The 21,438-nt window shown below is 40.4% G+C and overlaps 1 protein-coding gene across 2 annotated transcripts in view; it reads right to left on the bottom strand.

Moving 5' to 3' along the window:
* LOC149744302 (zinc finger C4H2 domain-containing protein) overlaps window positions 1–20,208 on the bottom strand; it is a 36,094-nt gene extending 15,886 nt beyond the window's left edge. For both annotated transcript variants that reach the window (XM_089904464.1, XM_089904465.1), the window contains exon 1: window positions 20,096–20,208. In XM_089904464.1, coding sequence (XP_089760590.1) covers window positions 20,096–20,148 — 53 coding nt within the window. In that variant the 5' untranslated portion in view covers window positions 20,149–20,208. The remainder of the gene's footprint in view (window positions 1–20,095) is intronic.
* Window positions 20,209–21,438: the final 1,230 nt, after the last annotated feature.

Raw genomic sequence — 21,438 nt, 5'->3', positions numbered from 1 at the left:
AAAATCTTGTGCCACTTCCTTCTGGCCTCTATATTTTCTGATGAGAAATTCACTGTCATTCAAACTATTTTCACCTATAGGTAAGGTGTAATTTCTCTTTGACTTGTTTAAGGCATTCTTTGTCCCTAGTTTTCAGACATTAACCATGATGTGTCTTGGTGTGGATTTCTATGAGTCTATCCTCTTTGTATCACTTGGCGTATATCTCTTGACAAATCTGGAGAGCCTTCAGCCATTATTTCAAATATTTTTAAATTTCACCCTCTTTTTTCTCTGTAGATAAGCCCTCTCTGTTGTGTAATTCCTCTTCCTTCCTTCCTTATGCCTTCCTTCCCTTTTATCCCCATTTCCTACACCATTTACGCCCCACATAGGCAACCATTCAAAACTACTTAATGCCTATTTATTGTGTTGCATGTGCTCTTCTAAATGGTAAATTACTGATGTATATTAAGGAGAGAAAAGGAGAGGAAGAAGGAGAGGGAGAGGGAAAGAGTGTGTGTGTGTGTGTGTGTGTGTGTGAGAGAGAGAGAGACAGAGAGAGAGAGACAGAGATCTAGAGAGTGTGAGCGTTATGGACTGAATCATGTCCCTCCAAAATTCATATGTTGAAGCTCTAATCCCCAATGTGAGTGTGTTTAGAGGGGGGCCTTTAGAGAGGTAATTAAGGTTAAATGAGGTCATAAATGTGGGACCCTAATCCAATTGGACTGGTGCCCTTTGAAGAAGAAGAAGACGCACCAGAGGTTGCCTCCTCTCTGTCTCTACATGCACAGAGGAAAGGCCATGTGAAGACATAGCAAGAAGGCAGCTGACTATAAGCCAGGAAGAGAGCCCTCACAAGAAAGCAAATTTTCTTGCACTTTGACCATGGACTTCTAGCCTCCAGAACTGTGAGAAAAGAAATGTCTGTTGTTTAAGCCACCCAGTCTGTGGTATTTTGTTGTGGAAGACTGAGCAGATTAACACAGATTTTGGTACCATGAAGTGGGGTACTACTTTAATAAAAACCTAAAAATGTGGAAGTGTATTTGGAACTAGATGAGGAGTAGAGGCTGGGAGAGGTTTCAGGCGCATGCTAGAAAAAGCCTATATTGCATTGAAGTGACTGTTGGTAGAAACATGGACATTAACGATGCTCCTGGTGAGGTCTCAAAGAGAAAAGAGGAACATGTCATTAGAAACTGGAGAAAAGGTGATCCTTATTATAAAGTGGCAAAGAATTTGGCTGAATTTTGTTCTAGTGTTCTGTGGAAGGTAGAGCCTGTGAGCAATGAAATTAGATATTTAGCTGAGGAGATTTTTACGCAAAGTGGTGAATGTGAAGCTCAGCTGCTTATAGTAAAATGCAAGAGGAGAGAGAGAAATCAGCAGAATCGTTAAGCAAGATGAACCAGAACTTGAAGATTTGAAAAATTCTCGTTCTATCCATATTGCAAAAAATATAAAGCATCTTCTGGAGAGAACACCAAGGATGTGGCTAGAAAACCACTCCTTGAGGAGATTACTCATTATTTTAATTAGGTATCTCAGCAGAAGTCAGGAACAGAGATGGGATTATACAAGCACAGACACTGTCAGCATGGACCAAGGGGAGCAGAGGCAGGATGAAATAAAGGAAAGTTTTTGGAATCTACAAGGCAGGACAATAGAGTCACTTAGCTGCAAACATGCTTCACCCTTCAAGTAAAGGAAAGAATGACACCAAAGGTGATTAAGAGATCATCAGGGCTGCCATTCCCACCATTGGGTCTAGACCTAACAGGCCCTGGGGGCAAGGCTGTTGCCTCCTCAGTTTCAGTAGGACAGGCTTCCCCTGACTAGTGCCTCAGGAGAAAGGCAACAGCAAAGGGCTGTGAGGGTGGGGGTGATACTGCCCAAAGCATCCGGCCAAAGATTATTCTCCAGCCTGAAAAATCTAATGAAATTTGCCTTGCTAAGTTTTGCACTTTCTTGGGATCTATCATCCCTCTCTTCTTTCTGGTTTCTCCCTTTTCAAAAGGGAATGTCTATCCTATGCTTGTCCTATTACTATACTTGGGAAGCAGATCATTTGTCTGGTTTCACAGCTGGAGAGGAATTTCGCCCTTTGGATGAATCATAACTCAAGTCTCATCCAAACCTAAATTAGGTGATATTTAGATGAGACTTTTGACTGGACATAGGTTCTGGAGTGCATGAAGACATTTGGGGCTGTTGGGAAGGGATGAATGAATTTTGCATGTGAGAAAGACATGCATTTGGTGGGAGGCATAGGGAGGAATGTTATAGAATGCATTGAGTCCCCTAATATACATATGTTCAAGCCCTAACCTGCAAAGTACTTCCAAGTACTTTGAGGGAACTTTCAGGGAGGTATAAGGTTAATCTCCAAAATATTTGGAGAGAGAATTTTAGGGAGGTGTAAGGTTAAATGAGGTCATCACAGTAGAGCCTTAATCTGGTTGTATTGACGTCCTTATAAGTAGAGGAAGGGACGCATGAGCTCTTTCTGTCTCCACACAAGACCAGAGGAATGGCCAAATGAGGACACGGGGAGGAAGCAGCCATCTACAAGACAGGAAGAGAGCCCTTACCAGAAATCAAAATTTCTGGTATCTATATCATGAATCTCTAGCCTCCAGAATTGTGAGAAAATAAATGTCCGCTATTTAAGCCACCCAGAATGTGTTATTGCTTTGTGGCAGAATAAGCTGACTAATACACGCGTGCCTGGGCACACGTGTGCGTGCACACACACACACACACGCACACACACGGCATAGACTAATGATAACATATAGTTTTCACGTGGCACTCTGACGTTAAGACCCAGGATTCCTTGCTTCTAAGTGTGGTCATCCACCACATTTTACCTGTCCACCCTTCCAAGGATAAACTTTCACTTTGCTTCTATATCCTCCCTCCGCAAACAATACTTTGATGAATTTTCTTGTACCTGTCTGAGTAAATTTAGGGGGCTATATCCCAGGAGTGGGAAATCTGGCGCACAGATAACGTGTATTCTTATTTCATGTAAGCAGTGCCAATTTGCTGTGCAAGATGGCTACACCATTTCACACTTCCACCAGTAGTGCATGAGGGCACCTGTTATCTGTGCTTGTACTCAGAAAGGAGGAGCAATGGGGAAGCTTAGGGGATGCCCCAACTGGAGACCTGTAACAGAATGCACCCTGAGCTGGTCTCATTTCTCTCTTAAACAACCTCTGCCTGACTCACCCAGCAGCTCTATCTTACCACCATCAAGATCTGATTAAGAGCTTTGACTAGTTATTGCTGCTCTGCCCACCCCCATGCCCCATCCCTTATCTCTGGGGGTTAAATAGAATTTTATCTGGAGCTCTCTGTATGTATTTGGGCATTTTCAGTGAAGCCAAACCCTTGGCACAGACAGCAGACAAGTGATTCACATACAGCCAGTGGGACTCACAGACCAATGTGGGTAGGACATGAGCACATGTGACTCTCCAGGCTGGGAGGGACCTTCAAAGGCATCTATCGTCCCTTTGCCAACCACTGCTTAAGTGCTTTCTATAACATCACTTCCAAGTGTTCAATTAGGCCTTCCTTGAACAACTTAGTCACAGAGCTCTCACTATTTCTCTAGACAATCCATTCCTTCTATAGGCAGCTCCAACAATTTGAAAACCCTAGGGTCACACAGAACACAGGTCAGATGCTCCTTGTCCCCCCCACCTTATTCATTTTCCCCCCGTCCATAATAATAGAACCTCTGATTTTCATCTGGGCCTCTGACACCTTGACTAAGGTCTGTATTTCCCTCTCTCCTTTGCAGCTGTTTGTGGCCATGTGACAATGTTCTGGCCAGTGAGATGAAAACACATGTGATATGTGCAACATCTAGGCTGTGACCCCAAAGGGAAGGAGTATGCCATTCACTTCTCCTTTGCCCTCTTCCCACTGCCTAACATGTATACACAACATCAAGTCATCTTCAACCCTGTAGATGAAGGCTACACCCTGCACATGGTGAAGCAACAATATAAAAAGAGCCTGAGTCCCCAACATGGAATAACCACACAAACCACAGGTCACTTGTTCCCAGACTGATAATGTGAGAGGGAAATGAACTTCTGTCTTGTTTTAACCACTGTTAATTTGGAAGCAAGTTGGATTAACTTTACCAATAAACATCCCAGTTAATTGGCTACTGTATTTAATTGAATCTATAATGCCATTGGACATAGGGTACACATTATCTTATGGACTACTAAGAGAAAAATGCTACCTATTATATTATGACAAAATGTTTTCTTTTAATTTAAATTTCATTTAATAGTTTTTGAAAGAGCTCTGGTAGACTGATTTAAGACACTATTTTAATCAGACCTTTCTAGTCTGAGTCATTTCTCATACACAATAACTTTTTATTTCAAGGGAAAACCATGATGAAATCTTTTTGAAGATACTTTAAATTGCAATTAAATTCAACACATACAGTGATAATCATGCACATAATTCAATTGAAGGGATGATAATATGAACAGCCATGGCCAAGTTCGCATGTGCTCATGCGTGAACAATAACACAATTCCCTCTTGGCCAATGGCAGTTGTAAGGTAGAATTGTATTTAAGACACATCCTGACTTTAGATTTTTAAAATATAAAATATGTGTGTATTAAATGGTGAAATCTGGTCCTTTAAAACCAAATTTGGGGAATAACTTTCACTTCCACTCTAGTCAAGATAGAGTAACAGGGACCAGATTTACCCACCTATTCAAAATAACTAAAAGCAAAACAAACAAAAACAGCAAGACAAAATATATGAATAAAAGTGGTGCTCAAGTCATTGGATATCAGGCAAGTAAGGCCAGTGATCTCTGAGTGATGGAAAAGCTTAGATGAGCCTGAAGATTGCCCCATCCTACTGCCTAGAGAAATATTCTAGACTGCAAGACAGGGATGGGGAACTCAGACAGAGCCTGGCCATCTCCCTCAATTGAGGAAATGGAGATATGAGTCTGGAGAATCCAAGGAAACTCGAGTTCACAGGAAAGAGTTTTGGAGAGGGGAGACCTGTGTAGAGAGAGAATGCTTACAATTTTCAGAGGCTCCCCCTCAAGTACTCACTGAATTATTGATCAGCACATGTGTGTAAGGAAAGTAACTACCTGAAGCCAAGGAAAGAAACACCTCAAAGGATTAGAGGAAACAGTGATCAGAGTCCACAAAGGGCTGAGTATAGTGACTGTTCCAAACAACAAAGGTAGAAAATATTCACAATTTGTATAGCATTAGAGTACAAAGACAAGTTCTGCATCAGTAATGAGGAAAATGAGCTCTACACTAAATGCTGATATGGTCCCACTTAACTAAGCTGAAAAGCAAGGCCCAGAAGGATAAAACAGATTCCAAGTGTCTTAATGGCATGCCATAAGGAAGCTCAAGAATATTTATAGGAATGCAAAAATATGCCGTCAACAAGGTAAATTTGAAAATGTCTGGCATCCAACCAAACCTTGCCAGGTGTGCAATTTGAAGCAGGAAAAATGCAATCCACAATGTTGAGAATAAAAATCAAAACTGACCAAGAAATGACATGGTTGATAGAACTAGTAGCCAAGGATACAAGTAGTTATTATAAATGCATTTCATATGTTCAGAAAGCTTGAGGTAATACTGACCACATTAAGTAAAGTTGTGGGAGAGATGAAAAATACCCAAATAAAATATCTAGAGATGAAAACTACAATGTCTGAGGTGAAAACTACATTAGTCAATTTAGACAATAAAGGAGAAAAGATTAATGAACATGAAGACATACCAATAGAAAGTTTCCCAAATGAAATATATAGAGAAAAATGGTCAAAAAAATAAACAGCATCAGCAAACTGTGGGACAACTTCAAGTGGCTAAAAGTACATGTAACTGGAGATGAAGAAGGAGGAAGACAAGAAAAATATTTGAAAAATTAATAACTGAAAATGTTTCCAATTTGATGAAAACTATACATGCACTGATCCAAAATGTTCAACAAATCTCAAGCATGGGAAGCAGGAAGAAAACTACACCAAGTCATATCACAATGAAATTGCTCAAAACCAATGATAAAGAGAAAATCTTAACAGCAGCCCAAGGAAAAAAGGCATGCTACCCAAGAGGAAAGAAGTAGGATCGAAGGAAGATGACAGTGGCATATTATTTTTAAAGTACTGGGAAAAAAAGAAAGAAAAAACCTCTGCCAATATAGAATTCTTTACACATTGAAAATAACTTTTAAAAACAAAGGTGAAATAAAGACTTTCTGAGACATAGAAAAGTTGGTATGCTACATCACCAGCAAACCTGCTCTATGATAAATGTTACAGTATGCTCTTCAAACAGAAGGAAAATAGTAGCAGAGGAATACAGAGCATCAAACACGGAAAAATATAATGACTCTTTTTCTTATTATTTAAATTCATTAAAAAGATAACCAACAGTTTAAACCAAGAAGTGCATCAATGTCATAGCACAGAGGGCAAAAAGGGAGAAATAAAATTACAGTGCTGTAAGTTTCTTATACTATATCTGCAGTAGTATGAGATCACTTGAAGATAAACTGTGACAAGTAAAGATGTATATTATAGACTCTAAAGCAACTACTAAAATAATAAAAACCAGAATAATATCTAATAAGTCAGAAAAACAGATCAAATGGGACCATAAAATATACTTAATCCAAAAGAAGGCATAAAGGGAGGGGAATGGGAAAAAAAACAGATGAGATAAATGGAAAACAAAAAGGTGGTAGATCTCAACCTAACCATATCAACAAGCATATTAAATATAAATAGTCTAAACACCCTCAGTTAAAAAGCAGATTGCCAGATTGGAAAAAACAAGCAAACAAACAAACAAACCAAAATGTGGACTGCCTATAAGAATCCCACTTTAAATATAAGGGAACAAGTAAAGGTGAAAATATACCCCATGCTAACACTATTCAAAAGAAAGCTGTCTAAATGCAGTGTGGTACCTTGGAAATCCTATCAAAATCTCAGCAGGCATTTTTGTAGAAATTGATAAGTGAAACCTAAAATTCACATAGAAATGCAAAGGGCCTAGAGTAGCCAAAACAACTCTCAAGAAGAATAGCAAAGTTGGAGAACTTACAATCCCTGTTTAAATAATTATTTTAAAGCTGTAGTAATCAAAACAGTGAAGTATAGGCATAAAGATACACAAATAGACCTATGGAGCAGAACAGAGAGTCCTGTAATAAACCCACAAATATGGAAAGCTGATTTTTTTACAGTGATACAAAGGCAATGCTGTGGAGAAAGAATGGCTTTTTCACCAAATGGTCCTGAAACAACAGTATATCTACATGCAAAAACAAGCAAAAGGCTTCAACCTATACTTTGCATCATATACAGAAATTAAGTGAAAATGGATTATAGGCCTACATGTAAAACTTAAAATTTCTGGAAGAAAATCTTTGTGACTTTGGCTTAGGCAAGGTTTTTCTTTATGTGATACAAAAATCACAATCCATAAAAAAAAGAATACTGATGAGTAAGACTTCTTTATCAACATTAAAAACTTCTGCAATTCAAAAGACACTCTTAAGAAAATGAAAAGACAAGTTGCAAACTGGGAGAACATCTTTGCAAAGCATGTATCTGTTGAAGGCCTTGTATCCTGAATATATAAGGAACACTCAAAATTCACAATAAGTAAATATATAACCCAACTGAAAAATGAGCAAAAGGTTTGAATAAACACTTCACCAAAGAAGACAGATGGGTGGCAACTAAATGCATGAAGAAGATGTTCAACAGGATTAGAAATTGGAACCTTCATACTCTGCTTCTGGGGATGGAAATTGGCACAACCAACTTGGAGAACACTTTTGCATTATTTAAAAAGTTATACACATGCTTGTCATATGACCCAGGAATTTCACTCTAGGAATCTAACCAGGAGAAATGAAAACATATTTCCACACAACGTCTTATATGTAAAGGTTCAGAGCAGCATTCATAAGAACCAAAAGGTGGAAACAACCCCAATGTTCATGTGGTGAGTGAATAAACAAAATGCAGTATATCTATACAATGGAATACTGTTTGCCAATAAAAAGGAAGGAAATACTGATATATGGTACAATATGTATGAGCCTAAAAGACAATATGCTAAATTATGTGCAATGTCCTGAAAAGGCAAATCTATAGAGACAGAATATATATTACTGGTTGCCTAGGCCAGTGTGTGGGAAGAGAGATGGACTAATACTGGGCATAAGGGCTCTTTTGGAGATGCTGGGGGTGTTCTAAAATTGTATTGTGGTGATAGTTGCACAACTCTGTACATTTACTAAGAGTCATTGAATTGTACAGTAAGTCCCCTACATATGAACAAGTTCCGTTTCAAGAGCACGTTTGTAAGTTCAATCTGTCCGTAAGTCCAACAAAGTTAGCCTAGGTACCCAACTAACACAATTAGCTATATAGAAAAGTACTGTAATAGGTTTATAATACTGTTCACACAAATAATACATAGAAAACAAACACAAAAAATAAACATTTTTAATCTTACAGTACAGTACCTTGAAAAGTACAGTAGTACAGTACAACGTTTGGTGCTTCTTAGCAGTATCAGCCGCATCACTGCTGCTTTTACGCTTCTGGACATCCTGGGCTTGAAATAAAGATACTTACTACTGTGCTCTATACAGTACTGTACAGTAAAGTACACAAAAGTACAACCACTTGTAGAAGATGCGCCCACATAACAATGCACGTCAGACACGTGAACTAATCTACATGATTGGACATGTGAACACAGGTTTGCATCTTTGTAAGTTCACAACGTGTAGGGAACTTACTGTATACCTAAAATGGATGGTTTCTATGGTATGTAAATCACAACTCAATAAAGCTGTTAAAAATATATCCTCCAATGTCTTCTTACTGTACCCAGAATTAAATCTAAACACACAAATTCTAAGCTCTTTGTACCCCTCTGCTCCTGTTTTCCCAGGAAAATGAGTGATTCGTCAAAAGTATTGTGTAAGAAAAACAGATTTTAAATGGATTTGGACAAATGAGGTACCCGGCAGGAATGGGAAGTGGGTTAATGATGAAAAAAAGAAATGGGGACTTGTTACCCTTGTGGTTGATTGTCTACACCATGCTGTTCAGGCTTAGGATTTAATGCCCAGCCTTCCATGTTCTATCCAGCAACTGGGTAGTTTGGGCTAAGATTAAATGTAAGTAAAAGGTTGTTTCTTTCACAAATCTACAGAGTGGGCATTATGCCAGCCACTGCTTAAATGCACACACACATAACAGCTTCCTTCTCTTTCCATTTTCTATCAATCTTGTAGACAAAAAAAATGTATTAAGCAAGTGCCACTTACCCAACAGTGTGCTGGATCCTGGGGGTGACTGAAGAGAAGACCCCTTCCTTCAAGTAAAATTATTGATTGTGGTCCAATATAGAAAATAGATCAAATCATAACTATTATGGTTCAAGTGGAAGTGGGTCCCAGAGTCTTTATTCTCTCCTCAAATCCAACCCTGCCTGACTCTACCAGAGTGGCCCTTGATACACCTCCCTGCAACTCCCAGGGCTCCTCAGAACATTACTTCAAAGCCACCAATAAAATCTATCCTCTTTATTTCAGAAATGAAGAAACATGTCCAGAATGGGAAAGGAACTAGTCCAAGAGCATGCAGCTATGGTCCTCTGGGTCCTCTACATGTACAGACTTTCAAATGAAGCAATTTGAAATCTGGATAATTATATATATAAGAGCCTTCTAGAAACTGACACCATACCATATTTCTGTCTGTAAACTCCATGTCATCTATCACACTGCTTTGGCTCAACAATTACATTTTGAGTGACAATAATGAATGCAAATAAGTGGTAAGTCCAGGGTACTGACTGTAATCTCAGTAGTCTCAGAGAAAGAAAGATATTACCGTGGGTGGGGGGCTTTAATTCATTCAGTTAACATTTACTAAGAGTGTATAAGTTCCAGAAACTGGGAAGGAATTGGGTGTTAAGAAAGGATTTATTTAATAAAAATATCTACCTATCTATCTACCTATCTATCTATCTATCTATTTTTGGTGTCTACTATGTTCCAGCAACTGTGCTGGGCACTTGATACGCTATCTAATTTAATCTTCATCATGACCACATAATTAGGTGTGTTTAGCTTCATTTTTACAGATGAAGAATTTGAGGCTGCGAGAAGTAAAGTGACCTGCCCAACATCACAAAGCCAGGAAGTGCAGAATCCAGTGTGCTGAACCTGATGACCTTTTCACCATACCAAGGAACTTTCCTCATATGATTTAGTTCAAGCCATGGAAAACAAGCCAATGGGGTGAATCTTGTCCTGGATCAGTCAGTCACCAATTTTAAGGGTGAAATAGGGCACATCATGGAAACTCTTGGAAACTTGGAAATTCTATCTACCTGAGAAGTAGGACTCAGTGTAGCCCTGCAAAGAGCTGTTGGATGACTCCACGCGATGGAATCTGTGGAATGTTTGGCCCTACAAGTGAGGAAAGCATCCAAGTCATTAATGACCCAATTTTATATGGAAAATGTCCTAATGAAATCCTCCCAAGAGGCTAAGGCGCAGCTGGTATGACCACGGAATCCCAGGAAATCCACAGAATACTTCCTTAGGGTTTTCCACAATCACTGGGGCTACAGTCTTACTTAAATCTTGAATGAAGATTCCTGACCTCCCTAGGCCACAGCCTCTCCAGACAGAGTCCTGGACCAAGACAAAAATATTCAGCTGGCTAACTTCTTTCCAATGGCTCTTTGCTGACTAATGTGGAGAAGGAAGGATAGAGAGCAGGAGAGGTTCTAGGGCAATGGATCATCTATTCCTGGGACAAACTTGGCGGGCTCAACTGTCACCCAGCTTAAGGGGTGACTTAGCCCCAACACTCACTCAACAAGCAGAGTAGGAATGCTGGGACCTGTAGGACTTGAGGATGGGCAGACAAAGTGAAGACACCGGCCAGCAGAGTTGGATGGAAAACTGCCCACATTTGTTGATGAGCTAAGGGAATGGTGGAAAGTGGACAGATCCAGAATATATTACATAGGCATAATCCGTCAGGTCTTACTAATGCAGTGGTTTTTCCAAGTGTGTTCCCTGGACCAGCAGCAACATCATTGCCTGGGAACTTGTTAGAAATGCAAATTCTCAGGCCTTCCGAATAAGAGACTCTGAAGATGGGATCCAGCAATCTAGGTTTCAACCGCCCGCCAGGTGGAGCCTAATGCACGCCCAAGTTTGACAACCACTGTGCTACTGTTTTAGATACATGGAGTAATAGAGGGAAGAATGAAGAATGATTCCAGATTTGGGGATGGGGGTGACATTTACTACTGATGGGGGAGACTAGGAAAGGAGATTGGGGGTGGGCATGCGGGTAAAGTTGAGAGTTCTGTTGGGGTCTGTTTAAGGTGCCAGTGATATATCCAGTGGGGTTGGTTAAGTGGGAAGTTGGATGTGTCAGTACAGAACTCAGGGGAGAGAACAGAGCTATTCACCTTGATTCTAAGATCCTTGAGAACAGGTCTAATTCATCTTAGACTCTGAGAATATCCAAGCCCTGTGTATGCCCTAGAACAGGTGCTTGGTAAATGTAACTGAATGAAAAAAAAGGAGCCAGCTTTTCCTGCCTACTCTAGTCTGATGAGAACACTGCCTAAGTACCAAGTGTTCTTCCATTTAATATCTATTTGTGCATCTGGAAAAGCAGCTACTGTTGGAAAAGAAGTTTTCTTTGAAAAGTTCACCTTGAAGACTTTCTTATAGCTTAGCACCAAATGTCAACTCCCTTGCATTCTCTCTCTTGTAGTCAGAATTGGCTTGACTTGCCCACCCCTAAGTCCCAGAGTTGCCAGCTGTTCTGTGACTTGTTGTTGAGTGAGCACTGGGGCCAAAGCTGACTTAGTTTTCAAGCGAGGTGATAGTGGAGCCTGCTGAAGCTGCCACAACGATGACAGAGGGAAGGAAGGAAGGAAGGAAGGAAGGAAGGAAGGCAGACTCATGTCAATTCAAAACTTTACCATAGGGGGCTTCCCTGGTGGCGTAGTGGTTGAGAGTCTGCCTGCCAATGCAGGGGACATGGGTTCGTGCCCCGGTCCCGGAAGATCCCACATGCCGCAGAGCGGCTGGGCCCGTGAGCCATGGCTGCTGAGCCTGCAGCGTCCGGAGCCTGTGCTCCGCAACGGGAGAGGCCACAACAGTGAGAGGCTCGCGTACCGCAAAAAAAAAAAGAAAAACTTTACCATAAGGCAGAATAACTTGAGTGCTATAATAAATCTCCCTGTGAGAGCCCAAAGGGGTAAGTGATTCATTTGGACTAGGGAATTTGAGGTTTTGAAAAAGAGATGGTGTTTGCTCTGGATCTTCCTTGAAGAATAAGTAGGATTTACAGGCTTGGAATAAGGGAAGGGCATTAAGAAAGAGGGATCTGCCAGCTACATGTAAAAGAATGAAATTAGAACACTCCCTAACACCATACAGATAAATAAACACAAAATGGATTAAAGACCTAAATATAAGAACTGACAGTATAAAACTCTTAGAGGAAAACATAGGAAGAACACTTTCTGACATAAATCACAGCAAGATCTTTTTTGCCCACCTCCTAGAGTAATGAAAATAAAAACAAAAATTTTAAAATGCGACCTAATGAAACTTAAAAGCCTTTGCACAGCAAAGGAAACCATAAACTTAACGAAAAGACAACCCTCAGAATGGGAGAAAATAGTTGCAAATGAAGCAATGGACAAGGGATTAATCTCCCAAATATACAAACAGCTCATGGAGCTCAATACCAGAAAAACAAACAAGCCAATCAAAAAATGGGTGGAAGACCTAAATAGGCATTTCTCCAAAGAATACATACAGATGGCCAAGAGGCACATGAAAAGATGCTCAACATCACTAATTATTAAAGAAATGCAAATCAAAACTACAATGAGGTATCACCTCATGCTGGTCAGAATGGCCATCATCAAAAAGTCTACAAACAATAAATGCTGGAGAGGGTGTGGAGAAAAGGGAACCCTGTTGCACTGTTGGTGGGAACGTAAATTGATACAGCCACTATGGAGAACAGTATGGACGTTCCTTAAAAAACTAAAAATAGAATTACCATATGACACAGCAATCCCACTACTGGGCTTATACCCTGAGAAAATCATAATTCAAAAAGACACATGCACCCCAATGTTCATTGCAACACTATTTACAATAGCCAGGTCATGAAAGCAACCTAAATGGCCATTGATAGATGAATGGATAAAGAAGATGTGGTACATATATACAATAGAATATTATGCAGACATAAAAAGGAATGAAATGGGGTCATTTGTAGAGATGTGGATGGACCTAGAGACTGCCATACAGAGTGAAGTATTGTTTTGGCCAAAAAGTTCATTCGGATTTTTCCATAACATCTTACAGAAAAACCTGAATGAACTTTTTGGCCAACCCAATAAGTCAGAAAGAGAAAAACAAATATCGTATACTAATGCATATATGTGGAATCTACAAAAATGGTACCGATGAACCTGTTTGCAAGGCAGCAATAGAGACACAGACGTGGAGAACAAATGTATGAACACCAAGGGGGGAAAGAGGATGTGGGATGAATTGGGAGATAGGGATTGACATATACACTACTATGTATAAAATAGATAACTAATGAGAACCTATTGTATAGCACAGGGAACTCTACTCAATGCTCTGTGGTGACCTAAATGGGAAGGAAACCAAAAAAAGAGGGGATATATGTATATTTATAGCTGATTCACTTTGCTGTACAGCAGAAACTGACACAACATTGTAAAGCAACAATACCCCAATTAAAAAAAAAAATGAAGGACCGACATTAGCAAAGGCGTGGAAAAATGGAAATATATAAAACAGTGAGGAACTTCTGTGTGGATAAAGAATAAGGTGAATGAAAATGAGAGGTAGTAGATAAGATTGGAAAGGTAGGTCTGGGACAGACTTGTTGGGGAGAGGGACATGAATGCCATGGCAACAATTATAGGCAAATGTCTATGGACATACAGTAGGAAATGACTTACAATGATAAATGAATCTTATATTGTGACCCAATACACACAAACACAGATAGAAAACTGAAACAAAAGTTCCCACAGAGAATACCTACCATTTCTTATGCAATGTATGCTGATATTTTCTATCTTATTTTGTTTAATTTTTTTTTTTACAAATCCTACTAGCAGCTACTTCATTTCATGACCTACTAATGGTTCACGATCTGTGTTTTGAAAAATACTGCTACAGGCAATGGGAAATCGGTGAATGTGTTTGAGGAATAACATAGTAACCCCAGTGCTTTAGGGAGGTAGTTCTCATAGCAGTGTGGATGGAATTAAAAATAGGGGGCAGACTGAAGATAAGAAAGCAATTCTATAGGTAGAAAGCGATACAATATTATAATTATCCAGGTTGGTCATGATGAAGGCCTAAAACAGGACAGTGAGTGTGGAGGTTGAGAGTGGGGCATGAATATGAGCCAGATGTTGAAGGTGGGACTTGCTAACTGATCAAATGTGAGTTATAACAAAGCAAGGGTAATCAGCATCAATATCCAGGTTTCAATCTGAGGTAACTGTGCAGAGAATGATGGCATTAAACAAGTGGTTTAGTGGGAGGAGCTGGATTGGGGCAGGAAGAGACAAAATCTTAAGAGTTGATTGACTTCAGCTGTGTCTGTGGAACAACCAGGTGGACAAGCCCAGTAGACTGTGGAATATATCAGGTTGAAGCTTGGGAGGAAGTTAGGGGGTAGAGACTGGAGATATGAAGATAATATTTGAAGCTGTAGGAATATAAGAGGTAACTCAGGAGAATGTGTAGAGAGAGAAAAAGAGAAGACTTAAGGAAAAGACTTAAGAGGACCTACTTAATGCTACAATATTTACTTCCAAATGAGTTTTTCCTTTCTTAAGTGAGGAAAGTTTATTGTGTATGGATATGTGTGCACTAGGGCCATGGATGTGTGCAGTGTGTGTGTATGAATGGCATGTGCATGTTAAGGAAATATTAGTATGTATTTGGGGAGCTGGTGAAGGGCTCTGGTTGCTCTAGCAGTGGCTACACTCACTTTCTTTGCCTCATGGCTTCTTCTCCTTTCCTTCTCTCTTTTCCATCTCTCCTCTTTTGTTTCATTCTTTCCTTCTCCTTTCCACATATCCACATGCTCCTTCATCACCACTTGGAAGCCCAAGAAATTGATGGGCAAAATAGACCAGTGTGGGACTTGGGGCCCAAGGTCTGCAGCATAGTGTTGGAGTGTGGTTGGGGTTAGGAGGAAAGACAGGGCTGTGAGCATGTGGTCAGAGTCAGAAGTGGGGAATGGTTTGTGGTGGGAGAATCCATTCCTGAGACATTTTCCACTTCAAATTCTGCCATCAGTGTGCATGTACATGAATGTGTGTCACTATGAATGTGTATATATTTCTGTGCTTGTGCCTGGGGGTGTGTCTCACTCTTAGCTTGACTTAATCAGGTTTTTGGGCGATATTATCCTCATCACTGCTACTTCAGTACAGAAGTAAAATTATTTTTTTAACAGAAATAGGCTGCTTTGTTTATAACTTTGAGGGATTTAGGATTAGAGCAGTTGAAGAACTGTGAATAATGCTTAATTAGATTATCAGCATTTGTTGAAATGCATATGCCATGTGAATAGGAGGATACATTCTCTCTTCCTTTCCTAGCTGTGTGACCATAGATAGGTTACCTAACCTCCCTGAGCCTTAGTATCCTTATCTGTAAAATGGGGATAATAATTCCTACCACAGATTTCCATTAGCAAGAGTTGAACACTAAATGAGCTAAGAGCTTTGAAATCAGTAGGTGTTCAACTAATGTTAGTTCCTTTCTCCAGTTCCTTCTACCCCTTCCTTCTCTCCACCTCTCATACATGTTTTACTGGTCCACGTGTGAAAATCGAGTTGTATTTGTAATAATTTCCCTATTTTCAGTTCTTAAACCAAGTCATATAACATTTGCATATTACTGTAAAATTATCAAAAGAAGGCTAATTTAAATCACTTTTGGTGCATACACATCTAGAATTATGTCTTCTTCATGGATTGACCCTTTCTCATATAGTTTAGTCATGTTTTTAAATCGACTGTCATTTCATTGGTGTATTTAGACCATTTATATTCAACAAAATTATTGATATGTTAAGGCTAAGTCTGTTATTTTATTTTCTGTTACCTGTTTTTTCTCTCTGATTTAGTTTTTTCTCTTTTCTTTGCCCTGCCTTCCTGTGGGTGACTTGAACATTTTCTTCAAATTTCATTTTGATATATCTATAATTTTTTTAACTAAAGCATAGTTGACATGCAATATAATATTAGGTTCAAATGTACAGCATAGTGATTCAATATTTTTATAGATTATACTCCATTTGAAGTTATTATAAAATATTGGCACTATTTCCCTGTGTTTTACAATACTTGTATCTTATTTATTTTATATATAGTATTTTGTTTCTCTTAATCCCCTACCCCTTATCTTGCCCCTCACCCACTTTCCTCTCCCTGCTGGTAACCACTAGTTTGTTCTCTATATCTGTGAGTCTGTTTATGTATTTTGCTATGTTCATTCATTTGTTTTATTTTTTAGATTCCACATATAAATGACAACATACAGAATTTATCTCCTCAAAAAACTAAAAATAGAACTACCATATGATCCAGTAATACTACTCCTGTGTATATAATCCAAAGAAAATGAAAACACTAATTCAAAAAGTTACATGCACCCCAGTGTTCATAGCAGCATAATTTACAATAGCCAAGATATGGAAGAATCCGTAGTGTCCTTCAACAGATAAATGGATAAGTAAGATGGAAATTTACCTCCCTTTTACATTCTTTTATACTCCCTGCTTATAAAATAAATGTCTTAAATATTTCCTCTACATACATTCAGAACCACGTGAGACAGTGTAATAAATTTTGATCCAATCATCAAACAGGATTCATACAACTCAAGAGGAAAAGAAATTCTGTTGTATGTACCCATGTTTTTGCCTACTGTACTCTTTCTTCCAAGGTTCCTACTTTTATTGTTTCTTTTCTGTTTTAAGACTTACTTTTTTCATTCTTATAGGGTAGACCTCCTACTGATAAATTCCCTGTTTCCTTTCATCTGAGGATGTCTTGATTATCCCTTTATTCCTGAAGGATATTACCACTGCACATAGGATTCTGGGTTGACGGTTCTTTTCCTTCAGCACTTGAAAAATGTTGTGCTACTTCCTGCTAGGGCCTCATCAGTTTCTGATGGGGAATCTGCTGACTTTCTATTTTTTTTCCCTGAAGGTACAGGTAAGATGTTGTTCTTCTTTGGCTGTTTCCTACATCTTTTCTCTGCTTCTGATTTCAGAAGGTTGACTATGATGTGTCTTGGTATGAATTTCTTTGAGCCTTTTTGATGGTGTTTGCTTAGCTACTTGGATCTAGAAATTTATGCCCTTTGCTCAGTTTGGAAAGTTTTAAGCCACTACTTCTTCAGGTACTTCTGGTCCTGCCTTATTTCTCCTCTCTTTATGAGATTCTGTTGACATGACTATTAGATCTTTTGTTATAGTCTCACAAGTCTGGAGGATCTGGCTCTGCTCAATTCCTTCTTTTCTTTTCTTTTCTTTTCTTTCCTTTCTTCCTTTCTTTCTTTCTTTCTTTCTTTCTTCTTTTTTCTTTTTACATTTAATTTCCCTCTGTTTTTTTACACTGGGTTATTTCTATTGTTTTATGTTTAAGTTGTCTGATTCTTTCCTCTGTCTTCTCCATCTTGCTGTTGATCCCATCCATTGAGTTTTTAGAGATTTTTTTCCAGTTTTTAAACTTCCACTTGGTTCTTCTTTGTGTTTTATATTTCTTTTTGAGACTTTCTATTTAAATGCTGAGATTTTATATTGTATCATTTGTTGCAAGTGTGTTGTGATTGCTCCCTGAAGCATTTTTATGATGGCTGCTTTAAAATCCTTGTCAGATAATTCCAACCTCTGTGTCCTCTCAACCCTGGCATCTGTTTACTTCCTCTTGCCACTGAAACTGATAATCTTGGTATGTCAAGTAATTTTTTTTCAATTAAATTTGGACACTCTGGATCTCTCTTAACACTTTTGTCTTTGCAGGCCTCCTCTGATGTGCTACTTTTGCAGGGAAGGGGGGCAGTACAAGTCCAGGTTCTCCACTGGGTCTCTGATTGACATCCAGGCTGGGGAGAGGATCTTTGTTATTGCTGGTTGAGGGTGAGAGTTCTGGCCTCTCTTAGGCCTCTTAGGATCCCATCCCAGCTAGTAGTGGTAGGAATGCCAGGTTTAACACTGGTGAGGGTCAAAGCCATGGCCCCCCATTTTGTCTGTACTAGAAGGGGTCACTTTTCCTTGTTCCCAACTGTTCCTTCCCTTGGGGTTGGGTAGGAATTCCTTTAAAATCTGGTAAAAATAAGTCTAGGCTCTTCACTTGCAGGCATAAGTTTCTTATTAGCTGCACTGTTATTATGACAGCTGACTTTTTCCTGCACCAAGGTGTCTCACTCCCTATATCCTGATCCTTTTGCAGAAAAAAAATTGCAATATAAACCCTGTCTACCTTTTCCTAGGCCCTGAAGGGATAGAGTGGGAAGACCAGAGCCTCTGCACACAAATTGACTGGGTTCTTGTCAAAATCTGGCATTTTCAAACTGTTTGGCTCTGGAGAAATTACTTAAATTTTCTGAGCCTCCATTTTCCCAGTTGTAAAGGAAGTGTAGGAAGTTCTCAGGATAGCCGAATGCGCAATAGTAGGTCAAGCAGCTTGGCACACCAGGGGCTCAATAAATAATAGTCCCTTCCTTTTATTCTCCAGCAGAAGTAGAAATATAACCCCTGCAAAGGACAGAAAAGCCAAGGTGCTTCCCCACCACCACCATCTTGTGTGAGTCTCACCCAAGGTATTCACTCCAAGAGTTAAATCTCTTGGTCAAACTCTTATTTCTTAAAGGGACACACTTGATATCCTACCCCATTTTTCTTCAGGTTCCTGGAAAACACTAAAGGGAACAGCCCAACCCAGGGCACCCTCAGAAGGAGGGTGGAAGCCGAGGCAGAGTCGGGTCGGTGGGGGGGAGGGGGTCCTGGCAGAGAAGAGTGGGTGAAGGAAGGCCTGGTATTGGCCCAGGCAGTCCACTCAACTGGCGTTATTGTGCTCTGAGCAAGGACAGCATCATTGCCTAGCCAATGCCACTCCTGGAGAAAAGGGGTAGGGGACGCAGGCAACACGCACTTTGCATCCCGCCCATTCGCCCATCACCTCCTGGGGCCTGAGAGCAACTGTTGCAGGCGGCAACTGCCTCCCCAGTCTCCATCACTCCCATCCCCCTTCCCAAGCACCGGGTAGGAGAGGAAGAAAGTGGTAAGTGAAAGCAAAAAATACATAAGAGCGAGTGCTCTCTGTCCTCCCTATCCTGGCCTGCAGGGATTCCTCCGCATCCCCAGTCTGCAGCCCCCAGCAGCCGCCACCAGCCCCGATGTGTTAGACTCTGCTCTCAAAAGGCTCGCCGGAGCTCGAGGTCCTGAAGTTGAACAGAAGACTGAAAGAGACAAATCTAGACACCTAAAGAGCAAGGAGCCAAATACACCTTGGATCTTACAAACACTTTAAAAAATAATGTGTCCAAGAATGCCATTCCCCCAACTCCCACCCAAGAAGCATAAAGCTGTCTTTGGACCAACACCCACCCACCCCTGTCCCCCCACCAACACAAACACACTTACACCGTGTGTCTGCATCTGGCTTTCTCAGACACATCTGGCAAGAGATTCCTCTCGGTAGGTCTGTTTCTCTGTCTGCCTCTCTCTCTCTCTCTGATAGTCTCAGTTCCGATTCTCCCCTGCCTCATTCCCATCCTTGAATTCCGTGGTGAATGGGATCGTTTTCAGTCCCCCTCCGCAAGTAGCCCAACAATAGACACTTTCCGTAGCTAGCAGCCCTCTCCCGCAGTGAGGGATTTGGGTAGCTTCGGAGGGGACTGGGAGGGCGCTGCAAAGTTCCACTTACCTGATCTCTTTAATGCTTTCCAATTTGCACATGATTTCTTGTTCATCTGCCATGCTTTTCACTCTCACTTTCACGTCCTGAGAAATGTACAAACACACAAGCCCAGGGATACAATAGACACAATGTAACCACCTCCTCCCGGCATGGGGCTCTGAGCCTGTGCGGTAGGGACATGGAGAAGGCCTGGGAGCTGTAGTCCGCAGCTCCAGGACCAGCCAGGCAGCCCGGGGGTCTGCAGGACTACAACTCCCAGAAGGCCAAGCGAGACATTCCTGTTTCTCTTCCTGCAGCTGCACTTTAAGTCAATTTGTCACAGATAATTGTGTCAAAGGTCGTGAGGAGTACAAGGGAATAGTGATATTCGTTTGGCCCGTGCGAGCGAGAGGTTGAGTGTTCTGGCAGCTGTCTGGGAACTCGTGGCTTTGGCATTCAGATGGAGGTGGAGAAGAGGTGGAAGGGAGGAGGGAGCAGCTGCAAAGGCTGAAGGATGGGGAGAGGTTGACCACGTTCCTTCCAGCTCTCCATCCATTCTAGTTACTGAGTTCAAATTTTGTCAGTCAACGAAGGAAGTACTGGGGGAGGCACTGGGTGAAACAAAGATAAATAAAAGCAAGTCCTTGCCTTTGAGGAACAGGAGAGAAAGAAAAGTAACCCATTAATTACAGTGCATTGTGCTGTCACAATACAGAAATGGATAAAATGTAATCTGAGCAGAGAAGATGTAAATTGGTCTCAAAATATAACTGAGAATTTTCCAGTCCACTGGGGAGGACTGACTTTCCAGGACAGGGCACAACACATATAGAAAGGAAAGAACAAGTGAGCCAAGGTGTCTGGAACATAAGGTTCATATATGGAGTGGGGAGGTGGGAAAGAGAAATGGGAGATGTACCTAGAAAAGCTAGGTTGGAACCAGATTGTGAAAGACCTTTAACTTAATCCAAAATAGAGTTTGGATTTAATCCTATAGGCACACATTCATCCAATACACATTTATTAAGTGTGCTAAATAATGCCAAGTTATTTTATGTTTCAAAGCACGGGAGTGATAAGGTTGGAAGGATGTCTTAGGGAGGTAACTCTAGAGGCAAAGCGGAGAATGACTGGGAGGAGATGAGAGCATGTAAGAAGAGGTAATTGCTCAGAGAGAATGGAGAGGCCCAGAGAGGACTTTGACTCACTCAACTAAAAGTAAGCTGGAGCTCTCTCTGATTGATCTTGTCCTTTCTTTTTCTAGGCCTCAGTTTCCTAATCTGAAAAATAGACCTACTTAGCCCCACCTCAAAGGCCCATTGTAAGTAGTCAGTGAGATCTTTCCAAGATAGTGCTAAATACAGGGCTTG

Source organism: Delphinapterus leucas, chromosome X (assembly GCF_059928025.1).
Source record: "Delphinapterus leucas isolate spDelLeu-1000000601 "Yukka" chromosome X, BTC_Dleu_Yukka2, whole genome shotgun sequence".
In the NCBI taxonomy this organism is placed as follows: Eukaryota; Metazoa; Chordata; class Mammalia; order Artiodactyla; family Monodontidae; genus Delphinapterus; species Delphinapterus leucas.
The sequence above is the reverse complement of the archived record's forward strand: the minus strand, read 5'-3'. Positions and strand labels throughout refer to the sequence as shown.